This window comes from Chaetodon auriga, chromosome 2, assembly GCF_051107435.1.
Source record: "Chaetodon auriga isolate fChaAug3 chromosome 2, fChaAug3.hap1, whole genome shotgun sequence".
Taxonomy (NCBI): domain Eukaryota; kingdom Metazoa; phylum Chordata; class Actinopteri; order Chaetodontiformes; family Chaetodontidae; genus Chaetodon; species Chaetodon auriga.
The window spans coordinates 17,137,989-17,155,462 of NC_135075.1; the positions used below are offsets into that span (position 1 = coordinate 17,137,989).

Genomic DNA, 17,474 nt, shown 5'->3' on the forward strand with positions numbered 1-17,474 from the left:
TTGAAATGTATTTTTCAGAAGACAAATGTCCCTCGGGCGAACTGCAATAAAATAATAATGCTGTTTACTGATGGAGGAGAGGACAGAGCTCAGGATGTCTTCATGCAATACAACTGGCCCAACAAAACAGTTGGTTTCTTCTGATCATTTCTCTGTAACAAACACTCTTACGTTTGAGAAGGATTCACAGCGGTGTCTCAACTGTGTTTAATGTGTTCCTCCTAAGGTTCGAGTTTTCACCTTTTCTGTGGGTCAACACAACTATGATGTTACACCTTTGCAGTGGATCGCATGCACCAATAAAGGTGAGCTGAATTTTTGATGTGATTCATTCATATTTCTTCACATACTGTAGAGCGTTGGTTCCCGACCTTTTTTGTCTGATGCACACCCACAGCCCTCAGATCGGACGGTCTCAAGTATCCCTTCATGTTCCAAACATGCCCTCCTTAATGGATTATAAGTTCACTTTGCTATTTATCTTAATGCTATTAATTATTGTTACTGAATTATAGTTTAGGTTGCTTTGGTTTGGAGTTGCAGAAGCTGGATGTTTCCACTGTTTTCCAATACTTTAAGTCTTAAAGTATTATCAAAGTTTAAGATAACTTTAAGATTATTCAGTACTTTGAGATATTTGTTTCAAACATTTGTCCATTAAAGTGTTTCACCTTTATCAAATACTTAAAGCTAACATTTTCAAACTTATATTCCTACTTTTAGCTAACTATTTCAATATTAATCCAATATTTTTGACCTAACTATTTTAACTTCCTTGCCCACGTGCTAACTATGTTCATGCACTCAGGTCGATGGGCACTGGTTATTGAATTTACTGAAGATTATTGTAAAACCAATTGGTAATCCTATTTGGCTATTCTGATTATTTTATTGTTCAGACATATTTTTTCAAATCACATTACAATTGCTGTTTTTAATTTAATTAGATTGGCTTTTTGCATGTACCCTGACAACTGCAGAAGCACCCACTGGTGTAGAAGTAGCCCTGGTTTGGAATCACTGCAGTAAATACAAATGGACCTGCCCCATGTCATCAAAATACAATAGAATAAAATAAAATACTACAGAAGGTTTTCAGAGGTTAAGACTACAGTTTGTAGCTCAGTTGTAATAGGCTCCCAAAAAATGAGAATAATCAAGAGGTAATTATAGAGTCCTTACATATTGCGCTGTGTTCATTATTAGTTGAGCTTTTTTTGTTCATTATGGCTGTGTGTAAAGCGTAAACAGTCAATTGAGCACATGTATTTTTATCTTAGCATATGAGCTTTGAATTCATTTCTGTAATAGACCCATTCAGACTGCACTTTAAAAGTCTTCTGTATACTTATGAATCAATGCTTAGACAAAACAACAAACAAATAAATCGCCAAGCCTGATGCACAGTACACTCACAGGTCCGACTAATGGACCTGCCGCTCATATCTGTGAGCAGAGCCGTGTTCGGCTCGCACGCGGATCTATGACGCCGATCCTTCCAGGAGGACTCGTGTTTGCGAGGATGCTTTTTGCTCATGCAGGCACAGTGACTTAAAGGCACTCAGATACTTGTGCACAATAGTTGCTTTTTGACCACACAAAGCTGATTTCTTTTGCAGGCAGGTTTTGTTATTATTCTGACATGAGGGAGAGCAGGTTGTATCTGAGAGGGGAATGCTCTTTTGTGTCGTCTGATTTCGTCCCTCGAATGATAGTTTTACATCCGTTTGATGCAGATCAGTACCTCCAGGAAGTGAACGTCATGGCCAAAGATGACACAGATGAATAATGTCATGTTATGAAATGTGTAGATTGGCCATTAAAGATGATATCTTTTTATTAAAAAAGGTTATGTAAGATTTTAAGAGTTATTTTAGCACATTATAAGATTAATTGACAGAATAATGAAAAGATAAAGTGAGAATATAGAATCATAATATATATAATCATTAGTTGAAGCCCTATTACAATGAAACATAATGTTAGATGCTTGGAAAATTAGGAAGCTAAAAAAAAAAAAAAAAAGACAAAAAAAAAGCTCTTGCAGAAGTTTCCTGTGGAGCAGATTCTGTTAGCAAATTAGGTTTCAGCTTCGACAGTTCGGGCTTTCAGCTGATTTAATGGTCTGGACTGAACTGTGCAAATGAAAATACTGATACCTTCGTTTTAAAGCTCAGTGGTATTCGTCTTAAGCTTCCTGTCTGTGGGAGTTAAGTGGCTGAGTCACTGGTCTAGTAACATCTAGTAAAATGTGGAATATTTATGAGCACCACTCCTGTTTTTTTTTTCTCCTGATAGCATCGCTCACACATTCTCTTCCTCTCTCTCTCTGTCTCTCTCTCTCTCTTTCCTCTGTCACTTGCCAGGTTACTATTTTGAGATCCGTTCCATCTGTGCTATAAGGATTAACACCCAGGTGGGTTTGTCTAGTGCCTCTGACACAGCTGATCCCCGTTCACTGTTTCTAATTCTCACCGTGACGCTCACTCGCTCTGTAGAAACATCTACTTCCATTTGTTTGCACAGCCCACTCTCCCCCTGGCCTGATGTTGTTGGTTGTTTTGAAGCTGCAGACGGTCACGTTTCTCTTGTGTTTTGTCAGGAGTACCTCGACGTGCTGGGACGCCCCATGGTCCTGGCAGGCAGCGATGCCAAGCAGGTTCAGTGGACCAATGTGTATCAGGATGCCTTGGTGAGACTGCATGAGCCTGCTGGCTGTAAATATAGTAAATGCATCAAACATAAAGTACACACTGAATAAATAAGCACATAATTTAGATGCTTGGGGGACTTTGTCTTTGGACTCTGTAGGGTCTTGGCATGGTGGTAACTGGGACTTTGCCTGTATTTAATCTCACCATGGATGGAAACTCACAGGTAACAAAGCTATTATGTTTGTATGTTGCAGGTTATGGTATTTTTTTGTTTTATTGCCTTTCAAAGGCAAAATTTATTATGCAATATAAATATATAATATATACAGTTCCACAGAATACTACACCTTTGAAAGAATACTTCAACATTTTGGGAAATATGCTTAATTGCTTTCTTGCCAAGAGTTAGATGAGAAGGTTGATACCACTCTCATGACTGTATGAAGTATGAAGCTACTGCTAGGAGAGGGTTATCTTAGCTTAGCATAAAGACTAGAAACAGCTAGCCTAGCTCTGTCCTAAGTTAAAAAAAGAAATAAAAAATCTGCCCAACAGCTCCTCTAAAGCTCATTTGTTAACATGATATATCTTTTTTTGATTAATTTGTACAAAAACTGAAGTGTAAAATCGATGTTTTAGTTTTAAGGTACATGTGCCTTGACTATTCTTTGGCCGGGCGCAGTGACTTCTTGGTGCTAAGCTACCCTGCTGCTGGCTCCAGATACAGTATTAATTGTCTCACTAACCTTCAGCAAGAAAGCGAATAAGCATGTTCCCCCAAATATCAAACTATTCTTTTAACTAGCTGCATGTTTTGTTGCTTTTATCTGACCAGAATCAGCTGATATTAGGTGTCATGGGAGTTGACGTGCACCTTGACGAGATAAAACGACTAACACCACGGTACAATGTATGTACATAACAGTAGCACCATAATAAGTCGCATTTGTCGTCCTTTGTACTTTGTATGGACAGTACAGACCAAGGCATCACTGCTATGCCGTCCTGTTTTATTTCCTCAACAGCTCGGAGCCAATGGATACATATTTGCTATTGATCCAAATGGATACCTTCTCCTTCACCCTAACCTTCAGCCAAAGGTGATGTGTATTTAACTTACCAAAAACATATTTTACTGCGGATAGCATTGAGGAGGAAGAGGCAAATGCAGAAGAATATAAATACCTACATTTAATGTTCATGTATTTTTCTCCCTCCGCTCCCCTCAGCTCGTGAACCTCCCCGAGCCTGTAACGCTGGACTTCCTTGATGCAGAGGTTGAAGACAGCAATAAAGAGGAGGTGAGCACTCAGTGCCAAGTGAGAAGTTTCTGTTTTCAGGCGCTTTCTGTTCCTTGCCGTTGTTAAGCTCATTTTCAGAGTTACTGTCGGGCCAGTGAACAACATCATCCGCCTCAGGACAATCTGACTGCCAATCTGCAGAGCTCTGTGCAGGTAACTGAAGGCCCACGTAATGTGTGTATTTGTGGCTTTGTGTTTTCTAGATCCGACGGCAAATGATTGATGGAAGACCAGGTGAAATGCAGGTCAAAACTCTTATCAAGTCGATTGATGAGGCAAGTAAAATCTCTCTCTGAATAGAAATTTAGTCTTACTGGCTGACACGCAGATTTCACTAACACAGTAGATCTTAGTAGGAGATCCATGAAGCATGCTGCTTAGGCAGTTAAAACAAGTCATTCAGCTTTATTATCTAAACTACCCATTTGGATAAACATCATAATACATTTTACTTACAATATTTAGCCTCAGCTGCTGTCTTGGTCAGCTTTATTCTACTGTACTTCCTGCAGGACACAACTCATGTTGAGTAGGTCCTGATTTAAAATCCTAATCCTGCTACACCTGCTGTTTTTTTTTATCAGAGAGTGACAGTAATGTGCAGCATACTGTAAGTAAAGATGACACATAACCAGCATGACGCTCATGAGGCCATTCCTGCAGTCTTAAACAGAAAATACCTCAGCAGAACATTTAAAGTAATAATGTCAACTTTCACTTTGCATTTATTTCAATATAAGTTCTTTAGTTAACTGTGTTAAAAACTATTTCTTTACAACATCAGTTTTTGACCATATACATTGAATTAATTTCAAGCACTATTTGTAAAAGTTAGTCTGAAAACTCATCTCGGTGAAAATACACTGTCATCAGAATCAGAATCAGCTTTATTACCAAGTAGGTTTTCATATACAGTACAAGGAATGTGTCTTGGTATCGTGGTGCAAAGCAATAAACACAAGTCAGAGCAAAGAGGAAAAACAAGTGCCATAAAAATCAAGAGTCATAAATTTAAAATACAAATTTACATTAAAAATGATGTGATTGAAACAAAGAATATGTTTATATTTACCAAAAGATGTACAAAACAAAATGTGCAAGGTGCATTTAGTGGTTCTCTCAACTGATTACAGACCTGTTTTCTTTCATATTTACAAAAAATATAAAACTGTGTCAGTGACAGAAAACATTAATAACTTAGAATGTGTTATTAACTAATAATAGGTTAATAATCAAGATATCTGCTATGAGCCCCTGTATTGGTAGAGCGATACCACCTATGTTGAATTGTAGTGGTGTGGCTCTTTAATTTGAGCTTTCTAAGCATTACTGACATGAAAAAACTGCAAAACTGAAGTAAAAAACATTGTCACATCCCCAGCGCATTGCAGAAATGTTACATAAAGTCAATGAAATTACTTAAATGTCTTTCTTGTCCTGTAGCAATACATTGATGAGGTGTACAGGGGTTACACCTGGACTCCTATCAACGGTACAGATTACAGGTGAGCAGTCAAAATGTTTGGAATCGCAATTAATAACCAGCCAGCTGGGAGCTGATGAGGACTACATGCACAGATGGATTCACTCTAAGACCCTTCCTCCTCTCTGTGTCTCCTTGTCGGGATGCTATCCCCTGTAGTCTTGGTCTGGTTTTGCCCCCCTACAATGAATTCTACATCCAGGCCGACCTGAGTGATGTGATGCTGCAGCTCCAGTGTGAGTACAGGGAGGCAGAGCTTTCAAGATTCTGTTTTCTTCAGATGTCGGACAAAGAGATAAGATGAAAAGCCTTAAAATCACCTTCTGTGTCTGCGTTACAGATATGCAGTCGCTGCTGCCCAGCTCCTTTGAATCTGCAGGACATGTATTTCTGGCTCCGAGGTGACCGCCATCTCCCCTGTGCTCCCTGGATTTCACTCTTTCTCTGTCTCCTAGTATTAATTTTATCCTCTGTTTCTTCAGGGAATACTGCAAACGTCTGCATCTTTCTGACAACAACACTCAGTTTTTGCAGAGCTTCCTCTCGCTCATGCTGGACATGTCCCCAGAATCGGACGAGTGTGAGTGTCTTAACAGCGTTTTCTGCTGTTACAGTATCTGCCACTGCTGCAGACACACAGATGAGTTAATATACTTGTTTTGTGTCTCAGGTGACCAAGGCCTCATCCACAACCTAATTTTGGATTCTAGGATTATCGGGCAGCTGGCATCTCGTGTTTGGAAGAACAAGGATCTGAATTCGTGAGTCAACTTGTTGTCGCTTCACACAGCGTTCTCACACACCGTCCACCACAACATGGAAAAAGACACTTTGTGCAAATGAGCAGCAATCTGTTGTGATTTTATGAGATCATCATAAGTCATTGTTACAGGTACGGCTTCCTGGCTGTATTTGCATCTACTGATGGAGGAATAACGCGGGTTTTTCCCAACATGTGAGTAAGATGAATCCACTTATTAAAGCAGAGAAACATATTAGTGATCTCACAGATATTCTGCCTGCTTTTTTCAGTTTTATTTTCTCTAAAACATCTAATGATTTGTGTGATATTTGTACAGAGCTGCTGAGTTATGGGATGAGGATCCTGAACCCTTCAATTCAAACTACTACAGAAGGAGCCTCGACAACAGAGGCTACATGTTCAGGCCTCCACTGAGATCCAGTGAGTAACTGTGCAAACACTTCATAAAGCGGCTAAAATCTACATTTTTACAGCAACAAAGGTAAATCAGTCAGATGATTGTGTGTATGTGAAAGGAAGCACTCATAGTGATGACCCCACAGAGAATTATCACCTGTCTCTGTAGGCCCCTGAAGTGACACAGAGCTTTGTTGGATCTCTCAGTAGATTAGAAGTTTCTTTCACTTATGGTTCATTTCAGTCAAACATGAATTAAAACTGTTAAATTCAGCATTCATATGTGCGTGACATCAGACTGTGACCCCGCATGAGTTTTTATGCCTCCATGCCGGCAGCAGCTGTGTCGTTATGTTTTTGGGTCGTCTGCTCATCCATTCTTTCGTCACATTCTCACGAACACGATATTTCGGGAACGCCTTGAGGGATTTCTTTCAAATTAGGAGCAACTGCTCAGAACTCAAGGATGAACTGATTAGAATTTGGTGGTCAAAGGTCTCTGTGACCATAACTCATACGCTAATTGTGACAAAATTTCACACAAACGTCTCATAGGATAAAATAATGAAGTGATGGGGTTTTATATCCAAAAGGTCAAAGGTCAGCTTCACTGTGACATCTTAACATTCTGCAAAAACCCTTTTCTGGCTATTATTCAACACCATAACTCAGGAACAGAAGGAGAGATTGTGACCATACTTCACGTCAGATGCTGAATTGATGACACATGTTTTGTAATTTGTAGCTTCTAAACTGCATCTTGACTGGTCGTTTTAATCGTTTTTTTTTCATTGTTTCGTTTCAGCCCTGGACGACCCTTTAGGTGCAGAAAACGGCACCGTTGGAATTCTGGTCAGTTCAGCTGTTGAGGTTAATTTAGGAGGCAAACTGCTCAAACCTTCAGGTGAGAAAAATGCTTTCATGTGGCACTAAAAGGTTGAGTGTGTAGGATTTAGTGGCATCTACTGGTGAGGTTGCAGATTGCAACCGACTCACCTCACCTTCACCTACAGTGACCCCTGAAAATGTGCAAAAATGTTTGGTTTGTCCGTTCTGGGCTACTGTAGAAACATAACAGTGTGACGTGGTGGACTCTGTAGATATGAAAGGCTCGTTCTAAGGTCACGGAAACATGATTCTTATTTTCAGGTGATTATCCACTAATGAAAACTAACTTATAAATGTCATATTCCATTTCTGTCAATAGATCCCCCTCAATCCTACACACTGAAAACCTTAAATGTGGTGTCCTGTGTCATGTGGAATTTTCTTTATCTGAAATATATTTCAGATATTTCAGCTGCCTCTGTTTTGCTCTCTCCTCTTACCAAATGCTGCTTCTTGCCCTCTTCTTCCTCACTGCGCTCTGATGGTGTCACTCAGTGGTCGGAGTGAAGCTTGACTTGGAGGCGTGGGTGGACAAGTTTAAGATCCTGGCCAGCAACGTGTCTGACAGTCGACAGGGCTCACACAAGGTGCAGCACAGTGCCACTAATGACTGATAATCACTTACTTAGGCTGTTTTTACTGTGACAGAAGTGACGTTATTGTCTCATTTCACATTTTGTTTAACAGTGTGGACCGTCCAGAAGTTGTGAGATGGACTGTGAAGTGAACACTGATGTAAGAACACTTTCTATTTCATTCTCACGTTAACACAACCACCGGATGACCTCAGACCTAATTGATCTTAAAACTCCGTATGATTAAAATACTACAAAACTGAGCTACTGTTGCGACTTGTCTCGCTTTCAGTCAGTCAACTCACAGATAAGACGAACACTTTGACAAGCTGACATGTCGACTGTAATTAAATCTGTAGGAAAATCTCCATCTTAATCAGTAACTTAGTCAGATATTTAGCCCTAAAATCTGTTTTTCTTGAAGAAGTATTTGCTTTATTCACCAGAAAACTTTTTAAGTTTTTATAAGTAGGCTTGTTTTGACAAAGGTATCTTGACTGCTCCAGACATATTGTACGTTACTGGTTTTCTGTTTGGCACACTTCTGTCTCCTCTTATAAGATCACATCCACCTGTCCGTTCAGACTTTCTCTTGCCACTCAGTGTTGTAGTAAAGAGTTAAAAGCGATGTCCTTTGATGTAAACTGTGCCGTGTTGTTTGTAGGACCTCCTCTGCTATCTCATCGATGATGGTGGCTTCCTGGTTATGTCCAATCAGAGAGATCACTGGAAAAAGGTGCGTCTGACACAGAATCAGTGCTACTTTTGAAAATAGGTTACAGATTACTAGTTACCCTGTTAACAATATAATGTGATTATTTTAATTACTTTGTCAACACAGTGTAACTTCTTACATTTGATTACTTTTCTAAAAATGTGCAAAAAACTGGGCAATAAAGCTAAAAAGTCATTAGGTTACACGACCTTACCTGCAGATGTTTCCTCAGGTTTGGAGCATTTCTATCATTTTCACTGCTGCTGCATTCTACCAAAAAGAATGTGTTTGCATGCAACTCTCTAATAATTACCAACATTTTGATAAATAACTGTAATTTGAATCACATTTATTTTGTAATTTCATTATATAACGCCATTACATTCAACAAGTTACTCCACAACACTGTACAGAACATCATCTACTGTCTGCTTTTAGAAGAAGGTACACAGTGTTCATGAACAACTAAAGATATGAAAAAAAATCTAAATCATGTTTTCAGAAACTTTGGTGCAATCATCCTGCTCTAGTTAAATTCCCAGAGGATCCATTTTTTTTAAGTATCTAAGCCGATGTTAATTAGTTTCTGGGGTTTTGATCAGCCTGCTTGTTGTTAATGGTGTTATTGTGTGTTTTACATTAGATGTTATGTGTTTGCTTGTGTGAATAACATGTTTCGTTACAGGATCATTAACTGTTTTAACTCAAATTCAGCTCAGTTCATCTCAGTTCCCTTCACTTTCTCTCAGTTCAGTTCAGCTGTCACTGCAGGGCTGCGCTCCCCTGATGCCCTCTCTTTTCCTCTCTCTTAATGCCTTTCTGTCATCCATCACAGATTGGTCTTTTCTTTGGTGATGTGGACCCTTACCTGATGCACGCACTCTACAACAACTCAATCTTCACTCGGCGTCAGTCTTTCCACTACCAGTCTGCATGTGAACCAGTCAGCAGCAGCCACACGGGTGCAGCACCGAGGGGCATCTTTGTGGTAAGAGACCCTCTGCAGATTTAGATCCCAAGACATTATTATTATGATGGAAAGCTTTCATTTGCAACTACTCTGTCTGCAGCCATCCATCGCTGACATCCTCAGCTTGGCATGGTGGACATCTACAGTGGCATGGTGAGACTCTGTTTACTGCAAATCAAATGACACCAAGAGCATGTGAGCTGCCCTTTAAAGCCATCTTAAGTGTGTGCAGACTTCTCATGAAACCAGGAGGGGATTTTTTTTTTACGTGCTTGGCATCTGCCACTCAGTTATTTTCAGCTCAGTGTTACTTTAGCTGTGACATGTGTTTATTCTTATTTATTGATGGATATAGATTGTGTTTCATTCCTTGACAAAGTGTCATGTGAACACGTCTTCAGGTCTGTGATCCAGCAGCTACTGTATGGACTGGTCTACAGCAGCTGGCTCTACCAAGGTAGATTTGTACATCTTAGCACAGTCTTTGTGTGCGCACCTCAATGTCTGTGTGAATTCAAGTATTGATTTTTTTTTAGGTTCATTAGTTTCTGTTTTTATGCAAAAATATGATAGAAATTAGACCAAAAAAAATCCAAATATCTAACAAAGCAGCTCATTTGCATTTTGTCCTTATTTTTTGCCTCAAACTGTTGTTGCCATAAACATGCTCTGACCTCATTGAAATGAGATTTTATTTACAAAAAAGTGCGTTCATCAGGATCAGGGCATGAGGAAACAACATTTAGATGAAAATCTGGGTGAAAACCAGTTTAAGCTAAATTAGTCTCACTTAATAAACGCAAAATGTTTTAAACATTACATGAAATGCTGAGTTCGGGTGTGTTTGTGTTGTAGATGATGTTCTAGTAGACGGTTTTGAGACGAAGGAAAGCAGCTGTGTGACCATCCAAAGCCAGTTCTACTTTACAAACACCACCAACTCCTACAACGTGCTGCAGGACTGTGGAAACTGCTCGCGGTGTGTTTTTCTGGAGCATCAGCAGATTCTGTTTGCAGCGTGTTAGTGCTGTCATACCTGTACTGAACACACTGCATGACGCTGCCTTAATAACATATCCATCACTGTCTCCCATAGGCTGTTCCACGCAAAGCGGATAGAAAACACCAACCTCCTCTTTGTGGTCGCTGAGACGCTCCCCTGCAGCTCGTGTGAGATCGAGAGACTGACCCAGGTCAGGACAGAGTGTATCCTTTGTAACGTCACACGCTCTGTGGTGCTTTCATTTATGCTGAAGGTGGAATTTTCATCCATCTTCTGTGCCAGGTAAGTTCACTGTTACCTCCTTTAACTAAAAGCAAGCAGTTCAGGAGGAGAATCCATGCGAAGTACTGAGCAACGCACGATATCGCAAAGGCCCGACTTCCTGCTTTGACTACAGTGCCTTAGTGAGTAGATACAATATAATTACTTGAATGAATCACATTGTATTCCTGCCTGATGGTACATCCTGAGCACAGATAAAGATGTTTTGTAAGCATTAACTATATTTTGCAGAGAAGTTTTTAATTTTAACAAGGAAATATTGTCATGTTGGCTTTTGTCCACACAAACTCATAATGATGACCCCTCACTCTGTGTTAATCACCTCAATGAAATTCTTAATGTACATTAGTCTCTTCCAAACTGTCTCAGTGGGTAGCTAGTTAATCTCTGACAGATAAAGAGAAGTTAACTGAGCTAGCTTGTGAACTTGATTATTCCAGGTACACAGCCAAGGCATTATAATCATTAATATAGCCTGTTAATAAAAGAAAGTTCTACTAAATGTAAGTAAATCTAAAGCTGGGTTATGGCTTCTGATGACAGAGTGTGTTTCATCTAACATTCATTTTAAAAGCACGCTGTGTGTACAGTAGCTGGCAATAATAAAGTTAGCCATCTTGTTTACTGAGCAGCTGCTTATCTGGCAGAAGTTATAGAAAGCTAATAAAGCACAGACAAACTTACAACTGGAATTTCATAAAGGTTCATAAAATGAGGTAAACTGTGCAATCTACGTGTAGCTGTGGTGTTCCCACTTACCTCTCCCATTGCTTCCCCTCTCTCCGAGTAAAGCTTCATCAGAACTGCTTGTGAGAAGGTTATATTGAATTGGGGGTGTTGGCTGTGTCTGACAATTTCTGTAACCTTCTGAAACCGCCAATCTGACATTTACGCCCACTTTGCAGAGTGATTAAATTGGGTGAGCGCGCAGGCAAAGCCAAGAGAGCACAGAGCCGCGAGGTTGAGAGGGTAAAAATGATTAAAACTGAGCGAGACAGGTTATTATTGTGCGTTTGTGCGGATCATAGCAAACACCTGAATTAATTTTGTTGAGCACAGAATAGATTTTTGTCAGTTCAGCTTAAATGATTCTTTGTGTGATAATTAATTATGCACAAAATGTCATTTACATGCAACAAACTAATTTCTGTGCTCAAAATGTACCAATGAAGCTAACACGACCACAGTTTTATTGATGTGCATGTGATAAATCATTTACTTTGGAAAAAGAGGATTTACTGTTGATTCTCTTTGCAGGAAAACACGTCAGAGTGTGGACGGGGTCATGCTCTGCAGTCCTCCATAGGAGTCCTCCTCTTTATTCAGCTTATTCTGCCTCTTTTTCATCTCTGACACGTGCAAACACTCTAACTGCCATCTTTCATCTCTTTGGGTTTAGGCTCGGATCTACTGAAGGTCAGATCAAACAGCAACTGCAAAATTCTTCTTTTTTGATCTACAAACAGCCCACGGCACATTTGTGCTCGGGACAAAAAAAACAAAAAACACATGGATCAGCTCTTAGTGCTTTTTGCCTTATTGCTTATGCATTTGTTGGTGTTTTGGGGCTTGAGTGCAAAATATAGGATGAGAATGTGTTGAGTGTGCATGCTTCTTAAACTAGGACAAGCATGTTTCAGATTTTTGCACACAGGCTCAGCTATGTAAACAGTCCCCAAAAAGTCAGGGAGGCAGCGGAAATGTGCTTTTAACGGGCCGATGAATAAAATCACCCACCGGGAACAGACGTCAATCACAATTTTAGGTTGGATTATATTGATGGAATAATAGAAGATCTAAAAACTCAGCAGGATTTATTTGCTTTGTGGTGGAAGAAAGGAAGTAAAACTGCAATACCAAAGTGTAGAAAAGGAAAAGTACAGAAGCGTTAGCAAGAACATTAACACAATGTTAAATGTAAAAAATGCTCATTTGAGAGCAGAATGGACCCTGCCAGCATCATCTCACCATCATCATATCATGTACTATATTATCAGATTATTATTACTGATGTATTAACATTTAAGCAGCATTTTTAAAACTCTTATTCTTTGAAAAAGTGCATTTTGCTCCAGAAAATAGGGGAGTTACAGTGTTTAAGGTGCTCTGTGGAATTTGTCTTGTAAGTTTCTGTTTACAGCGTTTCTCACCATGTATGTTGGTGTTGAGGTGTAACAAATGTGTTGAATGCATTTCCTGCATCATATTTTGACACTGCTTTGTTTACATGTATGTTTACTCGTAAGCAGTCTTCTTCTTTCCTGCATTTTGTGGTGTATTGCAGCATTTCTTGGCGCATTACTGCCACCTGTTGGTCACTGTAATAGAGTCAAACCATTGGCAGGACTGCGCGTTGCATCACCTGCATGTTTATCCATGAGCAGCAAGACAGGGACCCTACTCTACAAATGGTCTCCACAGGCTACCTTTAAGTAGCAGTATAGTACTTGAGTAAATGTACTTAGTTACTTTCCATCCTGAGAATACACAGCTGAGTGATACAGCAACTTTGCAGAGACACTTCTGAGTTTTTAGATCTTTCTTTGTCACTGCTGAGTAAAGCTGTCCAAGGCATTTACACAACTGACAGGTTTACATTGTGCCGCCACACATTAAGCTAACTGCCACAGCATGGAAATGTAAATAGAGCGAATGTGCTGTGCTGTTTGAGCGCCACATTTCAGACGCTGCTGGACTTTGCTCAGACTCCGCTCCATCTGGCAACTCCAGCTTTTGTTGGCTTGGTGAAATTCAGAACGATTGTCTGCGCCAGGTTTCATTTGCATGTGCAGTCCTAGTAAATGTCTTTGCACACAAAGGAGCACTTTTTACATGACAGTAGATCCGGGCCTTAACCTCACATTCACTTCAGTGTCTTTCAATCCACCTCTGACCTTTGCCAAGACAGTTTCAGTACTAGAAATTGTATCATATATGACAACGACCCAGAATGACTTCCCTCTATCATCTCAAGTACGGCCAGTCTTTTAAATCTTTAACCAGATTTCAGACAGAATTTACATAAAGAATTAAGTACAATAAAGTATTTTTTCCCCTAAAAATATTTTCCTAGAGCACTTGGACTTGTAAGACAACAGATGAGAAAAGCCAGTATGATGAGAAATACCAGTGTTACACCTCCAGCAAGATTTTGTGAGCTTTCATAACACATATCAGTGATTAAATGTAGTTTTATCAATACCAGGATGTTAAAGTCAAGGCTTGTTTTGTTGAAATTACTTCCACAGAGACTCGGTTTGATCGTCAAGTGCTTCCAGTTGGTAAGAATTGTTAAAAGCTGTAAAATCAGACCAAAATTGACCAAAAATGATCAAATGTTAACTGTTATTTTGTCAGAAAATGTCAGTGAATCCTTCAAACCACTGCAATACTGCTGTGATGACCGGATACTTTAGTCTAGCGGTAATTATCATCGCCATCAATTGATCGTAAATTTGAGGTAATTTACATGCAGAGTTATCTATGTAGTCTTATAGCACAAAGCACATAGTCAGTGTGTGGCCGACATGTTTTGAAACATCAGTTGTTTGACGAGGGGAAGCTCTCTGTCCCTTTTTTGTATCTTGTATTGCCACTATTTGTCCAACCTGAATTTATGCACTTATGTATGCTTCTGTATGGGGAATGTAGCTTCTGAAACAGCTTTCAGTGTTATCGGTATGTTATCAGTATGCGATGCTTTTCGACCCTCTGTTGAGATTCCTCTGATGTCTCACTGAAAGTGATGATTCACTGTGGCAGAATCTTTTTATTTTATCATGCATGTCTCATAGTGACAGCTGATTCAGTTTTTTAAAAATTCATGAAGCTGTAGGACTTCAGTCGCATTGAAATGCACTAAAAATGCTTCATTTTATTTATTTCAGGGATTAAAGACTTTTTGTTCTGTATAATTTTATGTGGATGCAGGCGCACTGGTTTAATATGAACCCCAGCACACAAAAATAATACACACGGCATATATTAGGGTTGCAACGAACAGTTATTTTCATTATGGAGTATGCTGTTTTGTCTGTAAAATGGCAACAAAATAACAACAAAATAACCAGGCTGACATGTTTAAAAGATTTGTTCTGTCGGACCAACTGTTCAAACCCCCAGAATATTCAATTTAAAGTGATATAAAACAGAGAAATGCATCAAATCCTCATTCTGCATAAGCTGGAACAAGCCTTTTTGCATGGAACTGATGATCAAAACAGTTAATTTTCATTTGACTAAACATTTCATTTCTTGTTTTAACGTAACAAGATTTGAAGTGCAAAGAGTGAGCAGGGTGTTCAGTAGCCTTGCAGGCTGTTTTCACTATGTTAATTATGAACATAGCAATATCACTGGAACTGCAAAGTACAGGTATGCACAAGCAGCAGATGCACTGTATTTGTAACAAAACGCCTGTTCACAGGAGGCTTTTTTACTATTTTGAAATAGAAAGAAGAAAAATGTAATGTAAAAACACATTAAAATGTGTTAATTATTGTATTATTCATTACTGTGCAAAATTAAAGATCCCTCCAGACGTGTTTTAAGACATAAAAATACTCCACTTAGAATAATCATTCGTGTCTGATTAGGTTTTTTCCAGCAAAGGATGAACTACCTTAAAATTACATGGACTTCTTTCATTTCAAGTCATTTCTCAGGGTGTGTGTGTGTGTGTGTGTGTGTGTGTGCGTGCGTGCATGCATGCACTTGAGGTTGAAGCTAGTTGTGATGTCACAGTATCACACATACACACGTGTTAAACTCAGATTTAAGGTGAGCACAGAGACACTTTCCCCCCTCAGCAGATGAATGTGAAAAACAGCCTTTTAGTGTTGAACTCATACATCACCGCACAGTGAAGCTCAAACATCCACAAGTGAAGAACAACAAGCAGAACACATTTAGCTGTCAGGTTGACTTAAAATTATTCAAATGAATGAGAAAATGGTAAAGAGTGGAGAGATATGCATGATAAAACCCTGAAAGCATTTTCCCACAGTGATTCATCAGCCCCTGATGTCTTTTCGTGTTTGCATTTGATCTGGTTAAAGAGTTCAACGGGGCAAATTTTTCAAAAGCTTTTTGACAAGTATTTGTAAAATGCTGTTTTTCTCCATCTGCCTGGTGTTCCACCCTCGCAGTGCCTTGTTGCACTCACCCTGGACGGCAGGAACATTTGGATCTCAGACGTGTGGACGTTCATCCCACGGGCCGCGTGAAAGGCGCACTTGAATTTCAAGGTGGTTCAACTCACTAAATGGACTTCTCGGTCAGGGAACAAACAGATGCTCCTCATGAACTTGCGAAACCTTTTGAAGGAGCACAGCACAGTTGTGAAAGAGCACAACAGAAGTGTGTCGAGCAGCCGGCCGCTCCTCCTGCCTTCTCATGGACAGATGTGTGTCAAAGCGACGAGAACGAGCCCTGCTGCCCTTCTGCTGCGCGTCGTCTATCTCCACACTGTGGTTCAGCCTTGAATCAAAGCACAGACACTGTCCATTTTCATAGAGTTACTCCCATCTGCACACTGTATATTCTATATTTGAAGCCTGTCAGAAATATGTACTTTTCCATTAGGACTGACTGAAACGAGTGAATGTTTATGTAAAGTACTGTTGTGCATCTCTGCTGTACCCGAGCATGGTGGGGACCCGGAGACGCAGGTTAAAGCTCAACACTGTTTGGAGACCTCAGCCAAAAAAAAAAAAAACAGACAAACAACAAAACAAAAAAAACAACTGCTTTCAAAAAACTTTAAAAAAAAAAAAAAAGCTTTTACTCTGAGACCTGCAGTATTAACTTTAGGTTGTATTGCATTAATCAAACACTGTTGTACATTGAAGAAAAGACATTTTGTGAAACTCTTTATAGCCTACAATATATTAATACCGTTGAGGTCGGTGTTGTAGTTCTGTTTTAAAATTACCGGTATTTATTTGCATGATATTTTGAACAATTTCCAGATTTGTGTACATAGTCTGATGGATATTTTACATTCCTGTCCACATCCAGCTCTCCAGTGCTGTGGCGAGAAGCGAGAGCGCCCCCTGTGGATGTTTGGGGTGGTGCAGAGGCCTCCGAGCTCTTTGCTGTGTGTTGACTAAGGAAGCTGAAAGTTTGACTTCAGTGAAGCCTACAATAACTGTCAGCGTTTGCAGGTTCGGGCTTGTGCGGCAGGTAAAAGCACAGAGGAGTTGAGCGTTATGAGCAACATACTGCCTGATTAAACTTTCGTCATTTATTTGGGAGAAAACGCTGGAAATGATTTATGCATTTAAAGGCTGTATAACAAACAAATAAGGCAGTGGCATGTGTGGGGACCACCCTATTAATTAACTTTGTTTATCAAATAGATTTAAGTGTTGCTTATTTCCTTTATTTATGTATTCTTTAATTAATTGATTTATTTATTTGGGTAATGTGAATAATATTTGTGTT

The 17,474-nt window shown here is 39.5% G+C and overlaps 1 protein-coding gene across 2 annotated transcripts in view; it reads left to right on the forward strand.

Moving 5' to 3' along the window:
- Positions 1–16,774, forward strand: part of LOC143338410 (voltage-dependent calcium channel subunit alpha-2/delta-2-like) — a 41,109-nt gene extending 24,335 nt beyond the window's left edge. Inside the window, exons 12-39 of one of the 2 annotated variants that reach the window (XR_013079246.1) lie at positions 19–129; positions 227–305; positions 2,367–2,416; positions 2,603–2,692; positions 2,812–2,877; positions 3,490–3,564; positions 3,680–3,754; positions 3,884–3,955; positions 4,159–4,230; positions 5,399–5,460; positions 5,598–5,674; positions 5,779–5,839; positions 5,921–6,018; positions 6,109–6,199; positions 6,331–6,393; positions 6,518–6,621; positions 7,403–7,501; positions 7,981–8,072; positions 8,173–8,220; positions 8,725–8,796; positions 9,611–9,763; positions 9,846–9,898; positions 10,147–10,202; positions 10,601–10,724; positions 10,842–10,951; positions 11,070–11,152; positions 12,288–12,446; positions 16,178–16,774. Coding sequence is in view for 1 of the 2 variants with exons in the window: in XM_076758777.1 (XP_076614892.1) it covers positions 19–129; positions 227–305; positions 2,367–2,416; positions 2,603–2,692; positions 2,812–2,877; positions 3,490–3,564; positions 3,680–3,754; positions 3,884–3,955; positions 4,159–4,230; positions 5,399–5,460; positions 5,598–5,674; positions 5,779–5,839; positions 5,921–6,018; positions 6,109–6,199; positions 6,331–6,393; positions 6,518–6,621; positions 7,403–7,501; positions 7,981–8,072; positions 8,173–8,220; positions 8,725–8,796; positions 9,611–9,763; positions 9,846–9,898; positions 10,147–10,202; positions 10,601–10,724; positions 10,842–10,951; positions 11,070–11,152; positions 12,288–12,383 (2,232 nt within the window). In the remaining variant the exon portion in view is untranslated. Of the gene's footprint in view, positions 1–18; positions 130–226; positions 306–2,366; positions 2,417–2,602; positions 2,693–2,811; positions 2,878–3,489; positions 3,565–3,679; positions 3,755–3,883; positions 3,956–4,158; positions 4,231–5,398; positions 5,461–5,597; positions 5,675–5,778; positions 5,840–5,920; positions 6,019–6,108; positions 6,200–6,330; positions 6,394–6,517; positions 6,622–7,402; positions 7,502–7,980; positions 8,073–8,172; positions 8,221–8,724; positions 8,797–9,610; positions 9,764–9,845; positions 9,899–10,146; positions 10,203–10,600; positions 10,725–10,841; positions 10,952–11,069; positions 11,153–12,287 lie in introns of both variants that reach the window. The other variant, XM_076758777.1, reaches the window with a different exon arrangement.
- Positions 16,775–17,474: the final 700 nt, after the last annotated feature.